The 19,252-nt window shown below is 35.5% G+C and overlaps 1 protein-coding gene across 1 annotated transcript in view; it reads left to right on the top strand.

The window, feature by feature from the left end:
- Positions 1-4,231: 4,231 nt before the first annotated feature.
- LOC107878865 (bromodomain and WD repeat-containing protein 1) overlaps positions 4,232-19,252 on the top strand; it is a 20,124-nt gene continuing 5,103 nt past the window's right edge. The window contains exons 1-19 of the mRNA XM_016726028.2: positions 4,232-4,576; positions 4,824-4,915; positions 8,616-8,959; positions 9,470-9,624; positions 10,088-10,324; positions 10,817-10,926; positions 11,007-11,084; positions 11,171-11,277; positions 12,599-12,693; positions 12,897-13,012; positions 13,120-13,223; positions 13,313-13,390; positions 13,548-13,626; positions 13,742-13,910; positions 15,212-15,282; positions 15,540-15,620; positions 15,733-15,803; positions 16,040-16,136; positions 16,215-16,274. Of these exons, the coding sequence (XP_016581514.2) occupies positions 8,616-8,959; positions 9,470-9,624; positions 10,088-10,324; positions 10,817-10,926; positions 11,007-11,084; positions 11,171-11,277; positions 12,599-12,693; positions 12,897-13,012; positions 13,120-13,223; positions 13,313-13,390; positions 13,548-13,626; positions 13,742-13,910; positions 15,212-15,282; positions 15,540-15,620; positions 15,733-15,803; positions 16,040-16,136; positions 16,215-16,274 (2,052 nt within the window). The 5' untranslated portion in view covers positions 4,232-4,576; positions 4,824-4,915. The remainder of the gene's footprint in view (positions 4,577-4,823; positions 4,916-8,615; positions 8,960-9,469; positions 9,625-10,087; positions 10,325-10,816; positions 10,927-11,006; positions 11,085-11,170; positions 11,278-12,598; positions 12,694-12,896; positions 13,013-13,119; positions 13,224-13,312; positions 13,391-13,547; positions 13,627-13,741; positions 13,911-15,211; positions 15,283-15,539; positions 15,621-15,732; positions 15,804-16,039; positions 16,137-16,214; positions 16,275-19,252) is intronic.

Below are 19,252 nucleotides of genomic sequence, written 5' to 3'. Positions count from 1 at the left end.
TATTATACTCAGATATTTATGATCATGATGAGCACTATCAGAAATAATATCCAGTTAAACTTAGTTTAGTTCAGTACCAGTGTTAGTTGGGAATAGGATTTAGCACCGAGTGAATCCAAGGATGGTAACTCTGCCATCAGTTTAGACAGATTTGTTAGTAGCAGTCTCTGAATTCCAGAACTACATAGTCAAAGTAGATTATAAGGGGTCACCCACCAGTTTAAGCTTGACACCCTGGTCCCTCGGGACAATAAATTAGTGGATCCATACAGCTAGTGTTAGTACCCGTGGCACGGTACTGATACCCTTCCAACTGGAGTTACAGGTTAGATCCCGATTAGCTCAGATTAGGACCTGTCTTTTATATGATACCTCCCATAGTTTCAGTCAGTATTTCAGTGTATCTCAGCTCAGGTTTGCTTGACCAAGAGTACAGATTATTAGTTATTCAGTTATACAGATTTCAGTCTTTCAGATTTCAGATTATCTCAGTAACATATTTATGCCTGGTCTTTCATTCTCAGATATTATATGTTCATGTATTCATGCTCATTTATCTTATGCATTTCAGTTAGTCCTTATCTCACATACCAGTACATTCAAAGTACTGACCGTAGACTTTTCTTTGCGTTATATTATCTTATAACATAGGTACGGGCGCTCAATTTTTCGATCGTTCTTAGACAGCTCAGCGTTGCCCATCAGCAGTAGTGGTGAGTCCTCATCCATCGAGGACATGATATACTTTTATAGATAGTTCAGTATTTCCTTATGTTCAATCAGTTGGAGTTAGTTGGGGGTTTGTCCCATCAACTCCTCATGATGTTTAGAGGCTTTCAGACAATCAGTTAGAGGGTCAGTCAGTTTTTTCAATTTTATCAATTTTTTCAGAAAGATAGTTTAGTTTTCAGTATTTTATTAGATACTACAGACATGTCATTGCTATGTATTCCAGTATTCAAGTTTACAGTACCTCTTCAGCTTATCTTCCGCGCATGTGTTGTATTTTGATTTTGCTCAATGCTCACAACAGGTACCAGTTTATGGGTTAAATTGTGGTTACTTGTGGCCGTAAGTACCATTATCTCGACTTGGGGGTAACCTCGGGTCGTGACAATTATTTAAATAAAATTCTTCTCTTTTAAAAACTTTTGTCCTATAATAAAAAGAGTTTCTTTTATTTGAAAAGACCAGCACGTGAAAAATACTTTTCCGGGAAAATATTTGAGAGACATTAATCAAATGGTGAAATCACCAATTCAAGAATAGAAGAGCAACTTTCTTGAATGCTGCTTATTTTCTGGTATAATTGAATTTTGAAGATAGAATAGTTCTTTATTCTTCTGTTTGCTTGTAGGAAAGACTCCAACTATCTTCAAGTAATGTATTAATGTGCCTCTAAGCCAAACATGTTTTATTTTAAATTTCTTATACTATTATCATTCTTGTTCTAACATAAATTTTTGTCACGATCCAAAAATAACGTCATGATAGTATTTATCGCTGCCCAACCTTGATAAGCAATTTCATTATGCAAAAGGAAAAAAAATCTCAAACATATATAATAAAGGTAAGACGAGACTCCTAGAGCGAAGTCAGACTGATATAGGACATAATTAAATGCAGAGGTTTGAAAGAAATCTCATAAATTTTCTCAAAATTCAGTTTTATAGTGTAAGAGCATCTAATCGGTAACTATATCAGAAAATATATATTTGTCTCTGAAAATTGAAATAAAGACATAAATTAGAAAAGCAACTCTGAACTCTGGAGTGCACCAATACCTCGAAAGATCCTTAATTCAGTAGCACAAACTCAACCTCAGTGTGTCATACTCGTACTAAGATCTGCACCGAAAAGGCATAGTAGAAATGATTATGGTTCACTTGTCCTCAGTAAGTATCATAGGCCGACTGAGTAAAACAGAAAATAATATAAGCAAAGAAAACTATGAGCACATCTCCCGCAAACAAAAAAGTCCTAAATGGTAGCTCACACCATCTTCACTAACAATTTTAATATATGCACAAAAATGAAAACAATAAAGATATACATAAAATATACTAAAACCAAACACAAGTTAATGAAAAGTAAAGAAATCATAAGAGATGTATATGCAATGCAATGTATTGGGGATGGGGTGGATGGTGAAAGTTATTGCATGACGTTTTGTATACAGTTACTAAGCTCGCACTTTCTAAGGTAGCACCCATGAAGGGTTCACAATCCATATACTGTATCTCATATCTAAAAAGTCATTCCACTTCTCTGACTCGTGTTCATAGAGAGGGTATTATTAAAATGTCTCATTTTCTTATAAAAATAGTGTTTCTCAAACATATCAGTATCTCATGAATGTATATGTATGAAATGAGGATATAATTCTCACAATCAACTAAATATGAAGATATCCATTCCATCCAACACGCATATAAGTAAGCCTAGAATTTAACGTAATATGTCCACAATTCATGATTATCAACTCTATTTAGGCACCATCGGAATAAATATGCATGTAAGATATCATTAAGATCATATCAACCCCTAACTTAGACATTTCTATGATGATAAAGCCAATCAATTCTCCAAAAGGCCTAAAATAATAATTCAAGCCCCCGCACAGGCATTATACCTTGACCAAAGACATTTAAATGCATAAAAAATCAATAATGTCAAATAAGCTTTCACATGGGCAACACGCAATATCAGATATCATTAGTCAACAACAATAGAATAACCCCCCCCCCCCCCCCCACATGCACACAACAGTAATAATAATCTTGAAATATAAATCTCATAGTTATTTTCTCCAACCCATAGCATGCTTTACTTATTTATTAACTACCTAACTCAATTTGAAAAAAAGTTAAGCCATAACGTACCTCGAAACGATAAAATTCAAGCCTAAAGTGCTTCAACATGAAGCTTTTCCTTTTCAAATGACCTCAAAATCAACATAACATTCAAATATAGCATTTACGTGTTAAAAGAAGGCTAATGATACCTATAGTGTCCATATTTGAATCGAATCCAAAACGTTTTGAAAATGAGTTCGAAAATGAAAAAAAAAAAACTAAAATTGTTTTTGAAATATATTCTCAAGGTTATGTAAGTCTACAACTAAAAAACCACAAAAACAAATCAACAACGAAGTCTAAAATAAAGAAAAATCTTTTTTAAGCTTTACCGCTAAAAACCTCAAATAGATATTTTGTGTACTTTTTCACCGTTGTTATCAGGTCTATATTATCCTATTCAAATGTCATCAAATAATTTTTAGGCATTCATATTATTATTAGAAAGATATAGGTCCTAGGACAATGCTTATGGTTGCATAGGTATTGCTTTAGTACTTGAATAAAGAACTCTAGCATAAAACAATCATAGTATATCTTATTTATTTATCTCATTAGATGATAAAGTCTATTGGTGTCTTTTTTTTTTTTTTTTTTTTTTTTTTAAATTAACGAATAGACCAGTTATCTTCTTTTCATGCCTAGTGAGACTAGATCACATTCTGCATCACTAATTAATCTTGTAATTTTATACATATATAGTAAAAATTATAAAAGAAAATAATAAGAATAAAGAAAGTGCAAGTAAAATAATCACAAAAAATCTTTGCAAAATCTGTCTAGGAAGCTCAACAAATAACTACATTGTTTGATTAACTGAAAATATGACAACAAATCAAAACATCTAATTTATGTGGGGAGATAGTTTTTTTTTTCTTGGGAGACAATTTGTTGAGAGTTGCCATCACTTCAACAAATCTAAAAAAGGAAAGTACAACAAAAAGTCTCATGTTAGCTGACCCACAGAATCAATGTCAATGTACTGCACACAAAGCATACACAACATTGGAAGAATGGTAACTCACTTTTCTTTAACCAATTAGACCCTCATAGCAAAGAAAATAAATAAGAAAGAAAGAGGAACTCTAACCCAAACTTGTCAACTGCAAAAACCGTTATATTCAACTTCCAAAAAGAAGAAAAAGGAGAGCCAATGAAATTTTTAAAAGAAAACACTATTGTCATTCATTCAGTATATACAATAAAAATAAAACGAAGTACAGGTAACTGTTTTGTTGGGAAAATTCAAAAACCTTACTAAAATTAAAACTGAAGTTTTATAAAAGCATCTACAGTATTAGTTATTTGATTATTTTAGGGATAGATTTGTCACATATAATTATAAGGAGTATAATTTTTTTGTTTTATTTTGAAGAAGGCATAATATAAAAAGATACAAATTGGTTACTCTAATCCCTTTCTAGTTCCCCCCTCTCTAGCACTGTGTTCACACAACACATCCCCTCTTTCTTGTTCTCTTCTCTTTCCTACAAAACCAAAGACTACACACACACAGAGCTTCAACACATACAAATATTAGAGCTCCCTCCTCCATAATCTAAACCTCTCTTTACTCTTTGTTCAAAATTCTCAATCTTTTTTATATATAATTTTGGAGAAACTTTAAAGAAGTAATTTTCCTTCGATCTCCATTTTTATTTTTGCTGAAATTCTACTCAACAAACAAAACGGCGTCGGTTAAAGAGCACACTATATTGTAGGTGAGAATTTAGTTACCAATTTGGGATAATGTAGGAATAAATAGAAGGTATTTGGTCTAATTGAGGTTATACTCAAAATTGGGACTCTGCTTGTTTTTTCTTTATCTTTTTGCATGTGTAGGTTTATTAGATCTCAAATTGGGATATTTATTGCAATAGGGTCGGTTTATTTTTGTATTTTAATGGGGTCGTCGTGTAAATAACTTGAAATTTCTTTTTATCTTTTATTTTTGTTTTAATGTTTCAGTGGAATGCTTATGGGTTCAAGGTTTTTGAAGGCCGAGTTTCTAGTTTCTGGTGATTGCCCATCTGGTTAACTTGTTCAGAGAATAAAAAAAGGTTCAATCTTTTTGCTCTTCTTTTTGTTTTATTTCAAAGTTTTTGGGTAAAATTGTTGTCCTCCGTTTGTGTTTCTTATATGTACATGTGGTGCTAATATCAATATTATTGGAATAAAATATAGAATAGAACATATTGAATTAGGTTATTTTGGTTCGAGCATATATTAGGGTTTCATGAAGATAGGTTGAAAGAGGAAGGAGTGCCTAATGCTATTCTGCTTATGATTTAGTCTGTTGCTGTTGTTTTCATTGGCTTGTTTGATTTTCTGTTTCTGGGGAATGGTTTTATTATGAGTATCGTCTTTGGGAAGTGGAAGGGCAGCCCGGTGTACTAACGCTCCCGTTTTTCGTGGCTCGGGGAAAGGGCTGAACCCTTGTGGTTTGGCCCTTTCTATTAAAACCTTGTTGCTATAGTATTATTTAGCATTGAGATGGGCTGAGAAGAGAATGAATATATAGGAATCATATAGTCGGGCATAACCAGTTTTGGATTGAGGCATAATTGATTCATTGGGAAAATTATATTAGCAGTGAAAACGCAAACTATGAAATAAGACATGGTCTTTGTTCCTTCCAAAAACATCCTGCTGCCAGGAACTGTAAGTACAAGTTGAATAGAAATAGTTATACGCATGTATTCTATATCTGCTTCTTTAGGTTCAAAAAGCGAGATTGCACTTCGTTGGTTGACCATGAATCTTGGTCTTGTGGAATTATGGGTGTGTGAGTGCCTTAACTATTAAGATTCTCCTGAAATATTTTAACGTTGATAACCTATCCAAATTAGGTTTGTCAAGTGCTTAAGTCATGGCTCACACTACCTCCGATTTACTGACTCCATAATGTGCTAGTATTGGTAGAATGGGTCCAAAACCTATTTTGGTAATTTATAGATAAAATAGTTCATTTAGGAAATTCTTAGTACAATTATAATATAAATACTCAAATATTTAAAAAATATTACAATATAAATATTTTAAGAATTTATTTATTCATTATTCGGAAGCTTTAGTGCACCGGGCTGCCCTTTTATTTATTCCTTTTTCATACTTTTCCGGTCTTGAGCTTATATAGTTTTATCTTTCTTTTCCTTTTCCTTTGTTCATCCCAAATGAAGCCTCTGAAGCTGACTGCCGTCTGTTTTAGCATATAAATATGATCTTTGTTCTCTTCTAAGCGCTGTTGCACAAATTCGTTTGTGGAACGTACCAGATAAGGGTGTGTGCAAGGATTGGTTATGGCTATATCATGTTCTTTGCTGATTATTAGTGTCTTTTGAAGCTATGCTGCTCGATCCTCCAAAATATGCCACCACATTCGTGTTGGATCCTCAAAAAATGTTTAACGTTCGGAGAATCCAACAGGCGACCGCCAACATTTTTGAGGATCTCATGTTACCAGATTAAAAAAAAGAAAAAGAACATTTTTTGAGGATCTAAGAAACAGTGTTGAAGGATACGGACATAGTATCCACATGCTTATCACACCCATTCAACAAATGTATGTCAAGGCAAGTGAAGGATTTGCATAAAATGTGTTTAGCACCTTTCGCCCTTGCAAAGATTGGCCAAATGTGTTACCCCTCTGCTCTTATTAGTTTTTCAACCCAAACGAGGCTTGAGAACTTATCTCTTACTCTTCCATTTATGAGTGACCATTTATCAAACAAATGAATATGACCTTTCGTCCACCAACTATGCACCTTTCTTCTAATTGTGCAAAAAATGGGGAAAGAGTGAATATAGACTAGGGTTCATCACAATAAGTAATAGAGAACCAGTTTGGGTCTATGCCATATAGATTTTCAATAGACTATACATTGAAAGTTTAGCTTTCATAAGCAGAATGAAGGTGAAGTGAAATTAGATACAATGATGCATGATGGTGCGTAACAGACAATTGAAAATCCAGGATTCAATCTTTTAGAGGAATGATATTATAGGTGAAGATGAATGCTAAAGAAATTATTATCATTATCCAAAACGGAGAAGTTCTATGCAAATTATGTCTGACAAATTGAAAGGCAAGTTCTATTAAATGGTTGTGAAATCCGATAATATTATATGGGTGTGAAAATTGGGCCTCTAAGTTTGCCAATCTAATATATTCACAAAGGTAAATGTTGTAAAGATATTGATCTTAAGATGGATATGCGGTCATACATGATTGGACTAGATTAGAAATGATGACATATGACAGAGGGTGCAGTTAACACACTCATGGAAGATAAAATGAGAAGTAGTCCGAGATAGTTTGGCCATGTTCTCTGTAGACGTACAAACACCGTCTCCAAGCATCAGTCCTTAGGTACAATAATATGGTGGTTAAATGTGATAAACAAAGTCTCCGGTCACACAAAGCCTACAATCAGGGAAAATCAACACGAATCTGGATAGGACTTGAAAACAATGGAAGTAGAAGATCCATATAGTCGTTACCAACTAATAGGGGCTAAGAATTAGAATTAGATGTTGTCGTTCACTTACATAGATACATTTGTCTTTTTTTTGTTAGATCTTTTTGTCTAGTTAGAAACTCATCTCCGTGCAGGGATAAGTGTGTGATTTTAGAGAACAACAATCTGCCTTAAAACACTACTATTCAGTATTAGAATGAAACGGACCTGAATACATCGATGGATATAGATCACTTATCTAAAATAGAAACATCAATTGATGTAGAGGATTCATACAGCTGACACTGATTGTAGTTTGGGGCTGAGGATAGTTGATTGATTGATTGCTATAGACTGGCCGAAAAGATCACGGCCAAATAACCAGTCAGGCAAAAAGTTAAGAGCAGCAGCCATTAGGTGCCTGAAAGAAGTCTCTTTCATTTGAAAGTAAGTGCATCAAGCTTGTTTTTAACTATATTTAGGGTTTCCACTTGACTTCAATGTATCTAGAATTCGATCAGAAAAACTTGTCTCTGGACCTAGGTTTGAAGTGCAAACACTAAAACCTCATAAATTTTCTCAGGCTACCTAGAACATTATTAATATTACCATTGAACAAAAGTACATCACGACTGATGTTAACTCTTTTCCAAGGCTCTCCTTCTTTAGTGTTATGTATATTTATTCCGAGAAATGATGTTCATGTGTCCTGGGAATCTTAGGTTCTTCAGACATGGTCCTTGTGGATAATAAACCAAATTATATGTATCTTCCCCACTTCAATTTTTGAACTTGAGCGTATCCATATAGAAAGGGTTCTAGAATTTTTAGATTTTTTAAAAAATAAAGTGTTCCAGAATTTTAGTAAAAGTTCACTTTCCCTTAGCTCTAGTGTGGCTCATTTAGATTATGCGTAGACTCGAATACGCTCTCACTGGCCAAACGAGGTTAGCTGTGACCATTGAATAAGTTTCTTCGGCTTGAGTTGGGTTAAAAACACTGTTTTGATTTATTTTATTTCATTCTTATTCTCCTTTCTAAGAAAAAGGGTTTTTAACCAAAGTAAAAGGTTATTTTGTTCTTGATAGTTATTTACTTACTCAGTGGATAGAAATGTGACAGCTCTGCGGCAAGTTATAAAGCGATGCGATAATTCAGCAATTCTTTCTTTTATTTGTTTTATTCTTCATTTTCCTGACATCATATTTTGGAAAGGATTTTGATGAATGTACTATATAACAGGTAAGCTCAGACACTTGTTGATCTTTTATTTATTTGTTTTATTCTTCATTATATTGGATAGATGTCTTTTCGGAAGTATATTCCCCCTTGTGATGCACCATCTGGAAGTATGAAATCATTGAGCTTACCTGGAAAGGCAAATCAAAATTCTCAACCATCTGATCCACAAAGATCAACAGAGGCTGATGTGGACATTGACATGGGTGAGGTCTATTTTTTGATTATGCATTTCCTGTCAGCTGGACCATGTCACAGAACTTATGGCCAATTCTGGAATGAACTTCTGGAGCATCAACTTTTACCCCGTAGATACCATGCTTGGTATTCAAGGAGTGGAGCACCAAGTGGTGACGAAAATGATGATGGGAGGTCTTTCCCTTTAAGTTACAATAGATTGGTAGAAAGGTAACTTTTGCTGCCTTATTCATCAAATGCCATGGATATATGACTTATCAATTCCTCTTTAACCAATCTCTTGTCATGTATTTCTTCTTGTATATCTATCTCCAAGTGTTTTCTGAATGGCGTTGAAGTACAGTTTATGAATAGCCTTCAGATTGAAAGATGTCACTCTCTGTTATAGGCTTTTATCTGTTGATATTTGATAAGCATCTTACTTCGTGTGAAGACTGAGATCATTCAGTTGTTTTGATTCAAGAATGAAGCCATTTGTAAAAATTCCAGATACAAGAAAATCATCTGGTTTATTGTGCTACTCGAAAATGTAGTTTTTTTTTGGCAGTTAAATCTCTTATTGATCCTTTGCTTCCCTCCACCCTTTTATAAACAGTCCATATGGTACTTTCATCTCCTTCTTTTGAGAAAATGAAATCAGTTAGGATCTATTTTCCCTCTTTATTGAGTCATCTTTGCTGCTTACTGTGTTCATTATTATAAAGTGTGTGATGTGTCTAGGTACTCTCATGTGGGAAAGGATCACTTGGTGAGGCTTTTAAAACAATTATTGCTGAGTGTGAAAGCTCCCCCTCTGGGTATGGTTGGTGGCAATACAATTAATGCAGCAGCTGTTCCGACTCTGCTGGGAACTGGTTCCTTTTCATTGCTCAGCAGTACGTCTTCTAGTTTCACTACTTTTCACTTGGTTATCAAGAAATTTCATGAGTTCTTCATGCACTGCGAATTTTGATTTGGTAAATTTTATGATTCCGTCTGCATCATATCATGTGAAGCAAATTGAATGAGCTTAAAAGCTTTATTTGATTTGTATTAGATTAGTCACAGTGATTTAAAATACGTTGAAGGAAACAATGATTTAAAGTTAGTTCATGGAGAATGCATCACATTATAGTTTGAACTTTTTTTGCCTGGATTTTGCAGAAGTCCTATACAGTAATTTTACTAGTAGAATTCTTCCTAGTGTTTCTTAGGTGTCAAAACTGGCAGATGGAGGGGGTGTTTCATGACTAGTGAAACCATTATGCACCACTTGATAAGTCCCCGAGTTGTAGAAGGTTTTACTTTCTTCTTCCTGTTAGCTCTCAATTACCTTTAAACTTTCTTCCTCTTATTTAGGTGATCAAGATCAGAGGAATGATGAAGTTAAGCCTCAAGGTCACTTACGTTGGCCACACATGCTAGCAGATCAGCTGCGTGGACTAAGTTTGAGAGAAATTGGTGGTGGATTTTCTAAGCACCATCGTGCACCATCTATTCGTGCAGCATGTTATGCCATTGCAAAACCATCCACTATGGTGCAGAAGATGCAAAATATTAAAAAAGTTCGAGGACATCGGAATGCAGTTTATTGTGGTAACTTTTTTGGTTGGCATGTCTTAGTCTGATATCATCACTTCTGGGGACTCAATGATAACCATCTTTCTGAGAGTGTCTGAGTGTCCTAAAAGACTGAGCTATATAACTTCATGTGTAACTTCTTAACTTCGTCTGTACAGTTATCACCTGATCTTTTGTACAATGATATAATGTTTCCCGAAAGCAGAAGGAAGTAGTGGTCCCATTTTGGGGATGCTAATTGCAAATTTTGCTACATGGTTTGGGTGTGTAATTTTTGACGTTGGGTAATCATAAAGTAGCTTTACTGATGATTATCATTCTGCTTTTGCTGTTATGTGGAGTGATAAATTTTTTCAATTTTCATCCGGTCAATTTGGGTTTATGTTTGCTTCTTATTTTGGCCTTGAGCCATTGAGTAATTTAGTTTATGAAGCTTTGCTTTAATTAGGTGCTCTGTTAATTTATTCATTGATTCAATTGATTAATTATGAGGAATATTGACTGCAGCAATATTTGATCGGTCTGGGAGATATGTTATTACTGGCTCAGATGACCGACTTGTAAAGATTTGGTCAATGGAAACTGCATATTGCTTGGCCAGCTGCCGTGGGCATGAAGTAAGCCGTTGCTATAATTATCTGGATCCATCCCTTAAATCTTTTATCTTTTGAGTTCACTTTTTGTTGTTTTCTTTCAGGGTGATATCACTGACCTAGCTGTCAATTCCAACAACACTTTAGTAGCTTCTGCTTCAAATGATTGCATCATCAGAGTTGTAAGATAACTTTTTCAAGGTTACATGATTTCCTGTCATATGTATTTCTGAATGGTCATCTGAATGTTCTTTTTTAATTGTAACAGTGGCGCTTGCCTGATGGGCTGCCGATTTCTGTGTTGCGTGGTCATACTGGAGCTGTTACGGCAATAGCGTTTAGCCCAAGACCTAGTTCTGTTTATCAGCTCTTATCGTAAGATCATTTGATGTCCATGCTTCTTTCATGGAGTTCCATATGCAATATCTTTGTATTATTGATTCATTTCTTAATTGTGCATCTCTGGCAAAGTTTTATACAAATTTTACCCTGAAAGAGGAGATCTCCACCTATAGGTAGTTCTTTACATGAGACTGAAGTGTGATATAAAGGAAGCACCCATAGTACCTCTTTTTAATTAAAGAAAATAACTCCAACTTTTGCAAGCTTTTGTAATATTTTTCCACCATCTAATAGAGGGATTGTCTAGAGGAAGCTGTGCCTTTCAAAAGTGTTAGTCACACTATTTCTCCTAAATCTTCCCTTAAATATAGGTGACCTGAATAAAGCAGAATAGAGGATTCATATACCCTAATTGATTTGAGAATGAGTCTTTTTTGATTATTGAAAAAGTAATTGTTTACCTGGCAATACCCAGACATTTGCTTTTTTAAGTTGACTTGAGCTGGCTAATGGTTGTCTAGTCCATGAGAGCTCGTTCAAGGTCTCGGTGCCAGATCATCTGGATGGTTTGTGTTTTTTAAATTATCTTCTGTCAAAGCTATCCAATGTTTGGTAGTTTTACTTCAAATGGTTAAATCTCTTCCTTTCTCTTCCTCTACCATAAATCTTGCTCTTTGCGACGTTGACTGATTCAATCCCATCTGTATCTGCATTGTGGCCCAAGAACACAAGCAGTCTTTCATGTGGAGGTAGAGTTTTACATTGTGAACCTACCTTGCGATCTCTCAACATAAATGAGTCTAATACAATTGTTAATTATCCCACATAGGAAAATGGATGGGTAATTGGTCCCTGCCCTCATGAGCTAGCTTTGAGGTTGAGTTAGGCCCAAGATCCATTCTTTACATGGTATCTGAAACAGGTTCATCCCAAATCTTTGTTCACCGATGTTGGGCCCCCATATTATGTTGTCCACGCTCCAGTTAACGAGGCCTGCGGTGCGGGGGAGGTGTTGAGTATCCCACATTGGAAAATGAATGGGTAGTTGGTCCTTGCCCTCATGAGCTAGCTGTTGAGGTTGAATTAGGCCTAAGATCCATTCTTTACACCAATTAAGTAACTTGATTTTCTATATCATGCTTTAATTGCTCATAGGACATCTTTTCATAAGGTAAAATAATCTTATTAATTATGCTATGCTTTAATTGCTCATGGAAAAGAAACTCCTGTGTACAAGTGGTATACCAAAAAGTAGAGAACCTGCAAAAATGGAGATGTTTTTTTTATCTCTATGTATGCTCTATAATGTCACTCCTTGACTACTATATACGCTATGCTGCTACCATTACTGCAGGTCATCTGATGATGGAACATGTCGGATTTGGGATGCTAGATATTCCCAGTTTAATCCGCGCCTATACATACCAAAACCGACTGAAACCATTGCTGGTAAGTTGCAATAGTTATCCGTTGGCTTTGTTGCTCGCACTCGTCAAAAATGCTGCCGCACCTTCCTCCAAGTTTTTATTACTTTTGGAGGATCCGGCACGCTCCCGTCAACATTTTTGAAGAGTCCGAGCAACATGGTGACTGTCAGCATCTTAATTCAAATTTACATTGCAAATTGTTTACAATTGCCTAAATGGTTGTAGGGAAGAACACTGGTCCATCATCAAGCACAGTTTTGCAAAGCCACCAGATCTTTTGTTGTTCATTCAATAACAGTGGAACTTTTTTTGTAACTGGAAGCTCAGACACTTGTGCAAGAGTAAGAGCAGATTACTCTGTCTGACTCGTAGTCTCTGTCATTACTGCATGGTTGTAGCTTTCTGACACTAATATGGTGCTGCTTATGAGAATCTTATTTACTTGCAGGTCTGGAATGCTTGTAAATCTAATTCTGATGACTCAGAGCAGCCTAATCATGAGATTGAGATTTTATCTGGTCATGAAAATGATGTAAACTATGTGCAATTCAGGTCGGTAGCTCCAGGATAAGGTTTCATGTGCCCGTTCAATTCAAGTGTGTTTCCATTCCTTGTGTTCATGATCTGTCTTGTGATTGCAGTGGCTGTGCTGTTGCGTCCAGATTTTCCTCCACTGATGCATCAAAGGAAGACTGTGTCCCTAAGTTCAAAAACTCATGGTATGTCTCAGGAAATTAAAGGAGCTAAAAGAGAAAGTGGGAAAGAGCAATGTTTCTTCTTTCATCATGTTAGCTACGTACTGTACAACTCTGTCGTCATAAATATTGCTCGTGATTTTGGTTAAAGAAGTTTGACCACCAAAGTTTACTGTTTCAGGTTTAATCATGACAACATCGTTACTTGTTCCCGTGATGGCAGTGCAATCATTTGGATCCCGAGATCACGTAGATCGCATGTGAGTTCTCTTTGGAGCCCCATTCTATCTTTGCTTTCTTTTATAGGCTTGAAGCAATATCTAGATCTGTTCTCATTTGTTTCATCATTCTCATGCCGTATACTCATTGTTTAAGGGAAAGGGTGGACGTTGGCAGAAAGCGTATCATTTGAAGGTTCCACCTCCTCCAATGCCACCTCAACCTCCTCGAGGCGGTCCACGTCAAAGAATTCTTCCAACTCCACGTGGTGTTAATATGATTGTCTGGAGCTTGGATAATCGTTTTGTCCTTGCTGCTATCATGGGTATGATGCATTTATTTGTTTTCCACACATGAAGAGCATCTAAATAATCTGAGATACTACTACTGCTCTTTCAGCTGGACTTCTTCAATACTGTAGTCTTAGTCTAGGAATCTGCTAGTAAACTGTAGTGAAATCACTGGAATCAGAGAATGTGAGTTTCAATCATTCTGTCAGCACGCTCAAAGGGTGCTTTTCTTGCTTTTAAAAATTGTTAACTCTTATCACTGCCTTCAGTTCTTCAATTTTCTTTCTGATTTATTCATTGGGTACTTCCCGTTGGTAGATTATCACCTGATACGGGAATAATCTCGAATATGGACTTAGGAGAGTGCGTGTTGGACCCGAGCCTTGGCATGTGCAATTGAAGTGTAAAAGAGGCCCAAAATGCACCCAAATCAGCCCATAAATTACACTAGATGGGTGCCCACTCTTTGAAGGGCCTTTTGGTCATTTTAACTTATATTTTGTAATAGTTATAAAAGGAACATTGTAGGGTTTTTAGATTTAGTTTTTGATGATATTTGTGAATCTTGAAAGACCAAACAACACAAGTCCTCGCTCCTTGAGGTACCAAAACCGAAACTAGGATACAACAATAGGGTGGATTCTCTTTTGTTGTTGCTTGCTTGGAAACGTTGATGCTAGAGAGGTGCAATCCGTTCTTGTGTCACGTAAGAGATAGGTTTATTGTTGTGTGTAGTGTTAAGGGTCCAAGAGTGTCCATTCTTGGGTTCTTAAGATTATACCTTCATGTGGTCTATCTATCTATCCCTTTACTTTCTTGTAATCGTGTTTAGTGTTTGTGTTGTAATCTTGTGTTCTTATTGTTATTGTTAAATCAGTTTCTTGTGCCTTGTGTTCATCTTGTTCTTCACGTATTGTTGCTGTTTTGGTGTGAAATACACCTTGCTCACCTTGTATTCTTGTTGTATTTGTGAATCCGAGAGAGGTCTCCAATCGGTCCAAGGATCTTAGTGATTTGTGGACTGTTTTGGAGTGTGTTTGTGGACTGTTTTTGAGTGATTTCGTGTCTTTCAAGTTTTTATCGTATCATCACCCTTCAATGGTATCTCCACCATGCTTGTTGGTACTGTTCCTTGTAAAATAATTTTTAATAACTAACTTCAGCTCGTTCTCATCCCAAAGGCTTTCTTCTTGGTCCTGTTGCTTCATTCTCAACCCAGAGGCATAAGTTCAAACTCTTCTTTTCTTTTGCATTGCACCTATAATTAATTCTTGCTGAAGCCCTAAGATTTTTTGTTACCTTAATGAGCTCTGATGAAACTTTGTATGTTTGCCAGATTGCAGAATATGTGTGTGGAATGCTGTTGATGGTAGCTTAGTGCATTCTTTGACGGGTCATACTGAATCAGTAAGCTATCTCATGCAATTTGACAATGGTTTGTCATCATAGCTGTCATGAATTGGCAAGCCTTTAAAGATTGTGAGCAAGACCTGAGCTATACTAAAATGAACTGAACTGAAGGCCCACTTTATCCTTTTATTATTTATTATACATTCTAGCTGCCTGAACGTGAGATTAAATCTAAGCAGGGATTGATTACAATTGATTCATTTACTTTTGTTTGCTCGGACTGGGTCCTCATGTTAAGTCCTTTGTGATTGCAGACGTATGTACTGGATGTTCATCCATCCAATCCCAGAATAGCCATGAGTGCTGGTTATGATGGGAGAACAATTGTCTGGGATGTGAGTAACTGATTGTCCTGTTTTTTTTCCTTATAATATACTTTTAATAAAGTTTCTTTTACATATGCATCAATTCAAGTACCAAAACTCCGTATCTCCTTCAAATTTGTAGATATGGGAAGGTGCACCTATTCGGACATATGAGATTGGGCGATTCAAGCTAGTTGATGGAAAGTTTTCTCCGTAAGTCTATGATCGATCTTGTGCTTTCTACAACTTTTCTCAATGCATTTGATGTTACTTCAAGAGACTCAAGTGCAGGTGTGAGCCAAAGACATGGGATGTACTCTGTATAGCTGTTTTACTTGGAAAAGGAGATGTCATATTTATTACATTCAATGTACCTTGTCTATGCTAATTTTTTTAATGAGTCATGGGACAGTTGTTAGCTTTGATGTGTGTTTCTGTCTATCTTACAGGGATGGGACGTCAATAATACTTTCAGATGATGTTGGCCAATTGTACATTTTGAATACAGGGCAAGGAGAATCCCAGAAGGATGCCAAGTATGACCAGGTTTGTTGGAGTCCAGAAGTATTTTTGGTTGCATCGTCCCGGATTTAGTAAATGATTTCTGATGCATGTCGTGAACAGTTTTTTCTTGGAGATTATCGCCCTGTTGTTCAAGATACAAATGGAAATGTCCTTGACCAGGTTGGTGTTCTGTCAATTCCTTACTAAACTGTCTTTGTACTCATGTGGCGCGCTGCCAATTCAAGAAACTACTAGTTAAGAAAAGAGGGTCAAGATTAGGTGCTGGATAGGTTCAGGGCTGCACCTTTTAGTTCAAAACAATTTGAAGTGAAGATTTTAGTAAGTTTAAATGCTTATGTATCTTTATTGATATTTATTTAGAATTGAAATTTGAAAATATGTCATAGTTTGAATTGAATGAATTGGTATCACTGCCCATGGAGCCCTTTTAAATTCAAAACAATCTAAAGTGAACTTTTTAGTAAATTCATACATTAACTCATCCTCGTCAATGCTTGAGATTTGAAATTATTCATTCTGTTTGTTGTAATCTATCTTATTATAGTTTTTTGATATTGTAAAATTTTTTGGTATTACCATCCATGGACTATTGTTATTAGTGGTGCTGCAGTGGCTTGTGTTTTCACCGTTTTCTTGATTTGTTACATAGAGATGTACTTGTTATGTCAGTTCATGACTTTGCTCCATATGTATGAAGTATCTGATTCATATGGTATCCAATTCTGGGGTTTTCTTCATTAATTTTGGGGTGCTCTTTTCTGCATAATATCATAATTCTGTGGAATATAAAAAAATAACTAATTAATTAAGTTCTGACCAAAAATAGCACCTTTGTTCCTTGAATTGTTGTCTTATTCCTTTTTTAGTCGATTAAATAACTTGTGCAACTTTGATCCATGAACTGCTAACAACGCTTTGAAAAACTTTTAACAGATTCTTTATTTTAAAACTTAGAAACAAGAATTATAACAGGAGGATAACTTGAATCGGGCTACTGTTAATTCAAGTGTCGGCAGACTGCTATAGCATACATAACTTCCCCTACAGCCTGCAAGTGTACAAGAGTACGAAGGCTATCCGATTGGGAGTGTTAAGCAGAGAATGGGTCATCTACTGCTATTAGCATTTGTTAATTAGTTGTTACCTTGTGCTAAAGCCTACTAGTGTACAAATAATTTTGGACAAACTGCAGAGAGGAAATGATTTTGAGAAGGAGATAATACATAAATATGATTCTAAACTTGACATCAAATTATAACTTTGACATTAAACTTTGACAGTGCACAAATATGATCTTTAACTATTCAAAACTGCACAAATATGACCTCCGATCCTACGTGGCAAAACGCGTGTTCAACACGCAAAACTAGGCGCGTCCAGCTTAAAATCTAAGAGCATAATACATAAATATGACCCTAAATTTGACACCAAATTATAACTTTGACCTTAAACTTTTACACTGCACAAATATGACCTTTAACTATTCAAAACTGCACAAATATGACCTTTAAATGACTTCACTATTATTTTTTCATTATCTTCGGCTCAAAGATTAAAATGACATCTAATTTCTTTTGTCATTGCGGAAAAAGGGCAATATTGAAGATTTATTAATTAGGTGGGTCAGCATCATACGAAAAAATCGCGCGGGTATGTATATATATTATAAAGCAGAAGGTGAATTTAAGTTATATAATATATCTAAATATAATTTATTTAAATATTAAATTAAAGATGAAACTATACTAATAATAAAAAAATTATAGTTTTAATAAAACGTTATTAAATTAACGTTATTAAGGATAGTACTAGTATATTAAATTAACGTTATCAAATTAACGTTATTAAAATGTTATTAAATTAACGTTATTAAAACGTTATTAAATTAACGCAGGGGCGGACCTACGTGGTTGCCATGGGGTTTACCCGAACCCCCTCGGTAAAAAAATTACGTTGTATATATAAGGTAGAAAATCTTTATTTATGTACGTATATTAATGTTGAACCACATGAAACAAGGCACTTAGATAGCCCAGTGGTGTTATTTGCTCTTCTTGGGGGCTTCCTTCAGCCTACTGCACGGGTTCGATCGCTAAATAAATAAATAATAATAATAATAATAATAATAATAATAATAATAATAACGACGCCGTTTTAACACAAAAAAAATAAAACTTTGACAGTGCACAAATATGACCTTTAACTATTCAAAACTGCACAAATATGACCTCCCTCTAAGTCGGCCCTTTTAACGACTTGGCACCATGTGATTGGATTACCTTTCCACATAGGCGCGAGTGAAACTCACGCATGAGAGTTGCAAAATCGGAGGTCATATTTGTTCAGGTTTTGAATAGTTAAAGGTCCTATTTGTGCACTATCAAAGTTTAAGGTCAAAGTTATAATTTGGTGTTAAGTTTAGGGTCATATTTATATATTATCTTTTTTGAGAAGTGAAAGGAAGAATCAAAGTCAAAGGAGGCAGAGTTTCATAGCAATTAAGATGTAAGAGACATGAAGTGGGTTGAAAGCCTGAGGTCTTAGGTTCAAATCCCAGCAGAGACCAAAACACTAGGTGATTCTCCTTATCTGTCCAAGCCTCGGTGGACAGAGTTACCTGATATCTGTTGCTGGTGGGAGGTGGCAGGTATCCCGTGGATTTAGTCGAGGTGCGGGAAAGCTGGCCCGGACACAACGGTTATCAAACAAAAAAAAGAAGTCAGAAACTAATTTGAGAAATAACTATATTAATTTGGATCTAACAAATTCTTTTCATTTTAACTTACCAGCATAACACAAGAATAACTTTATAAGAGAGATGAGGGAGAATATGTTATTGGATTTTAGAAAGAGGTTTTATCAATGTAGATTACGAATATTCCTGTTATGATTCCGTATTCCGTGTTCCATGTTTATTATGAATCTGTGTGCTTTCCTCTGCTTTCCTCTGTTTTATATTCCTTATGGGTGTCGTATTTATGTTATGTAATCTGCTTCTGTGCTTTACTATGTGTTTGTGGGGTATCTCGTGCCTTGAGCAGGGGGTCTTTCGGAAACAGCCTTTCTACTTCATCAGAGGTAGAGGTATGGACTGCGTACATCTTACCCCCCCAGACCCCACCTAGTGGGGTCTGGGG

The sequence above is a fragment of the Capsicum annuum genome, unplaced genomic scaffold (genome assembly GCF_002878395.1).
Source record: "Capsicum annuum cultivar UCD-10X-F1 unplaced genomic scaffold, UCD10Xv1.1 ctg2489, whole genome shotgun sequence".
Taxonomy (NCBI): domain Eukaryota; kingdom Viridiplantae; phylum Streptophyta; class Magnoliopsida; order Solanales; family Solanaceae; genus Capsicum; species Capsicum annuum.
The sequence above is the reverse complement of the archived record's forward strand: the minus strand, read 5'-3'. Positions and strand labels throughout refer to the sequence as shown.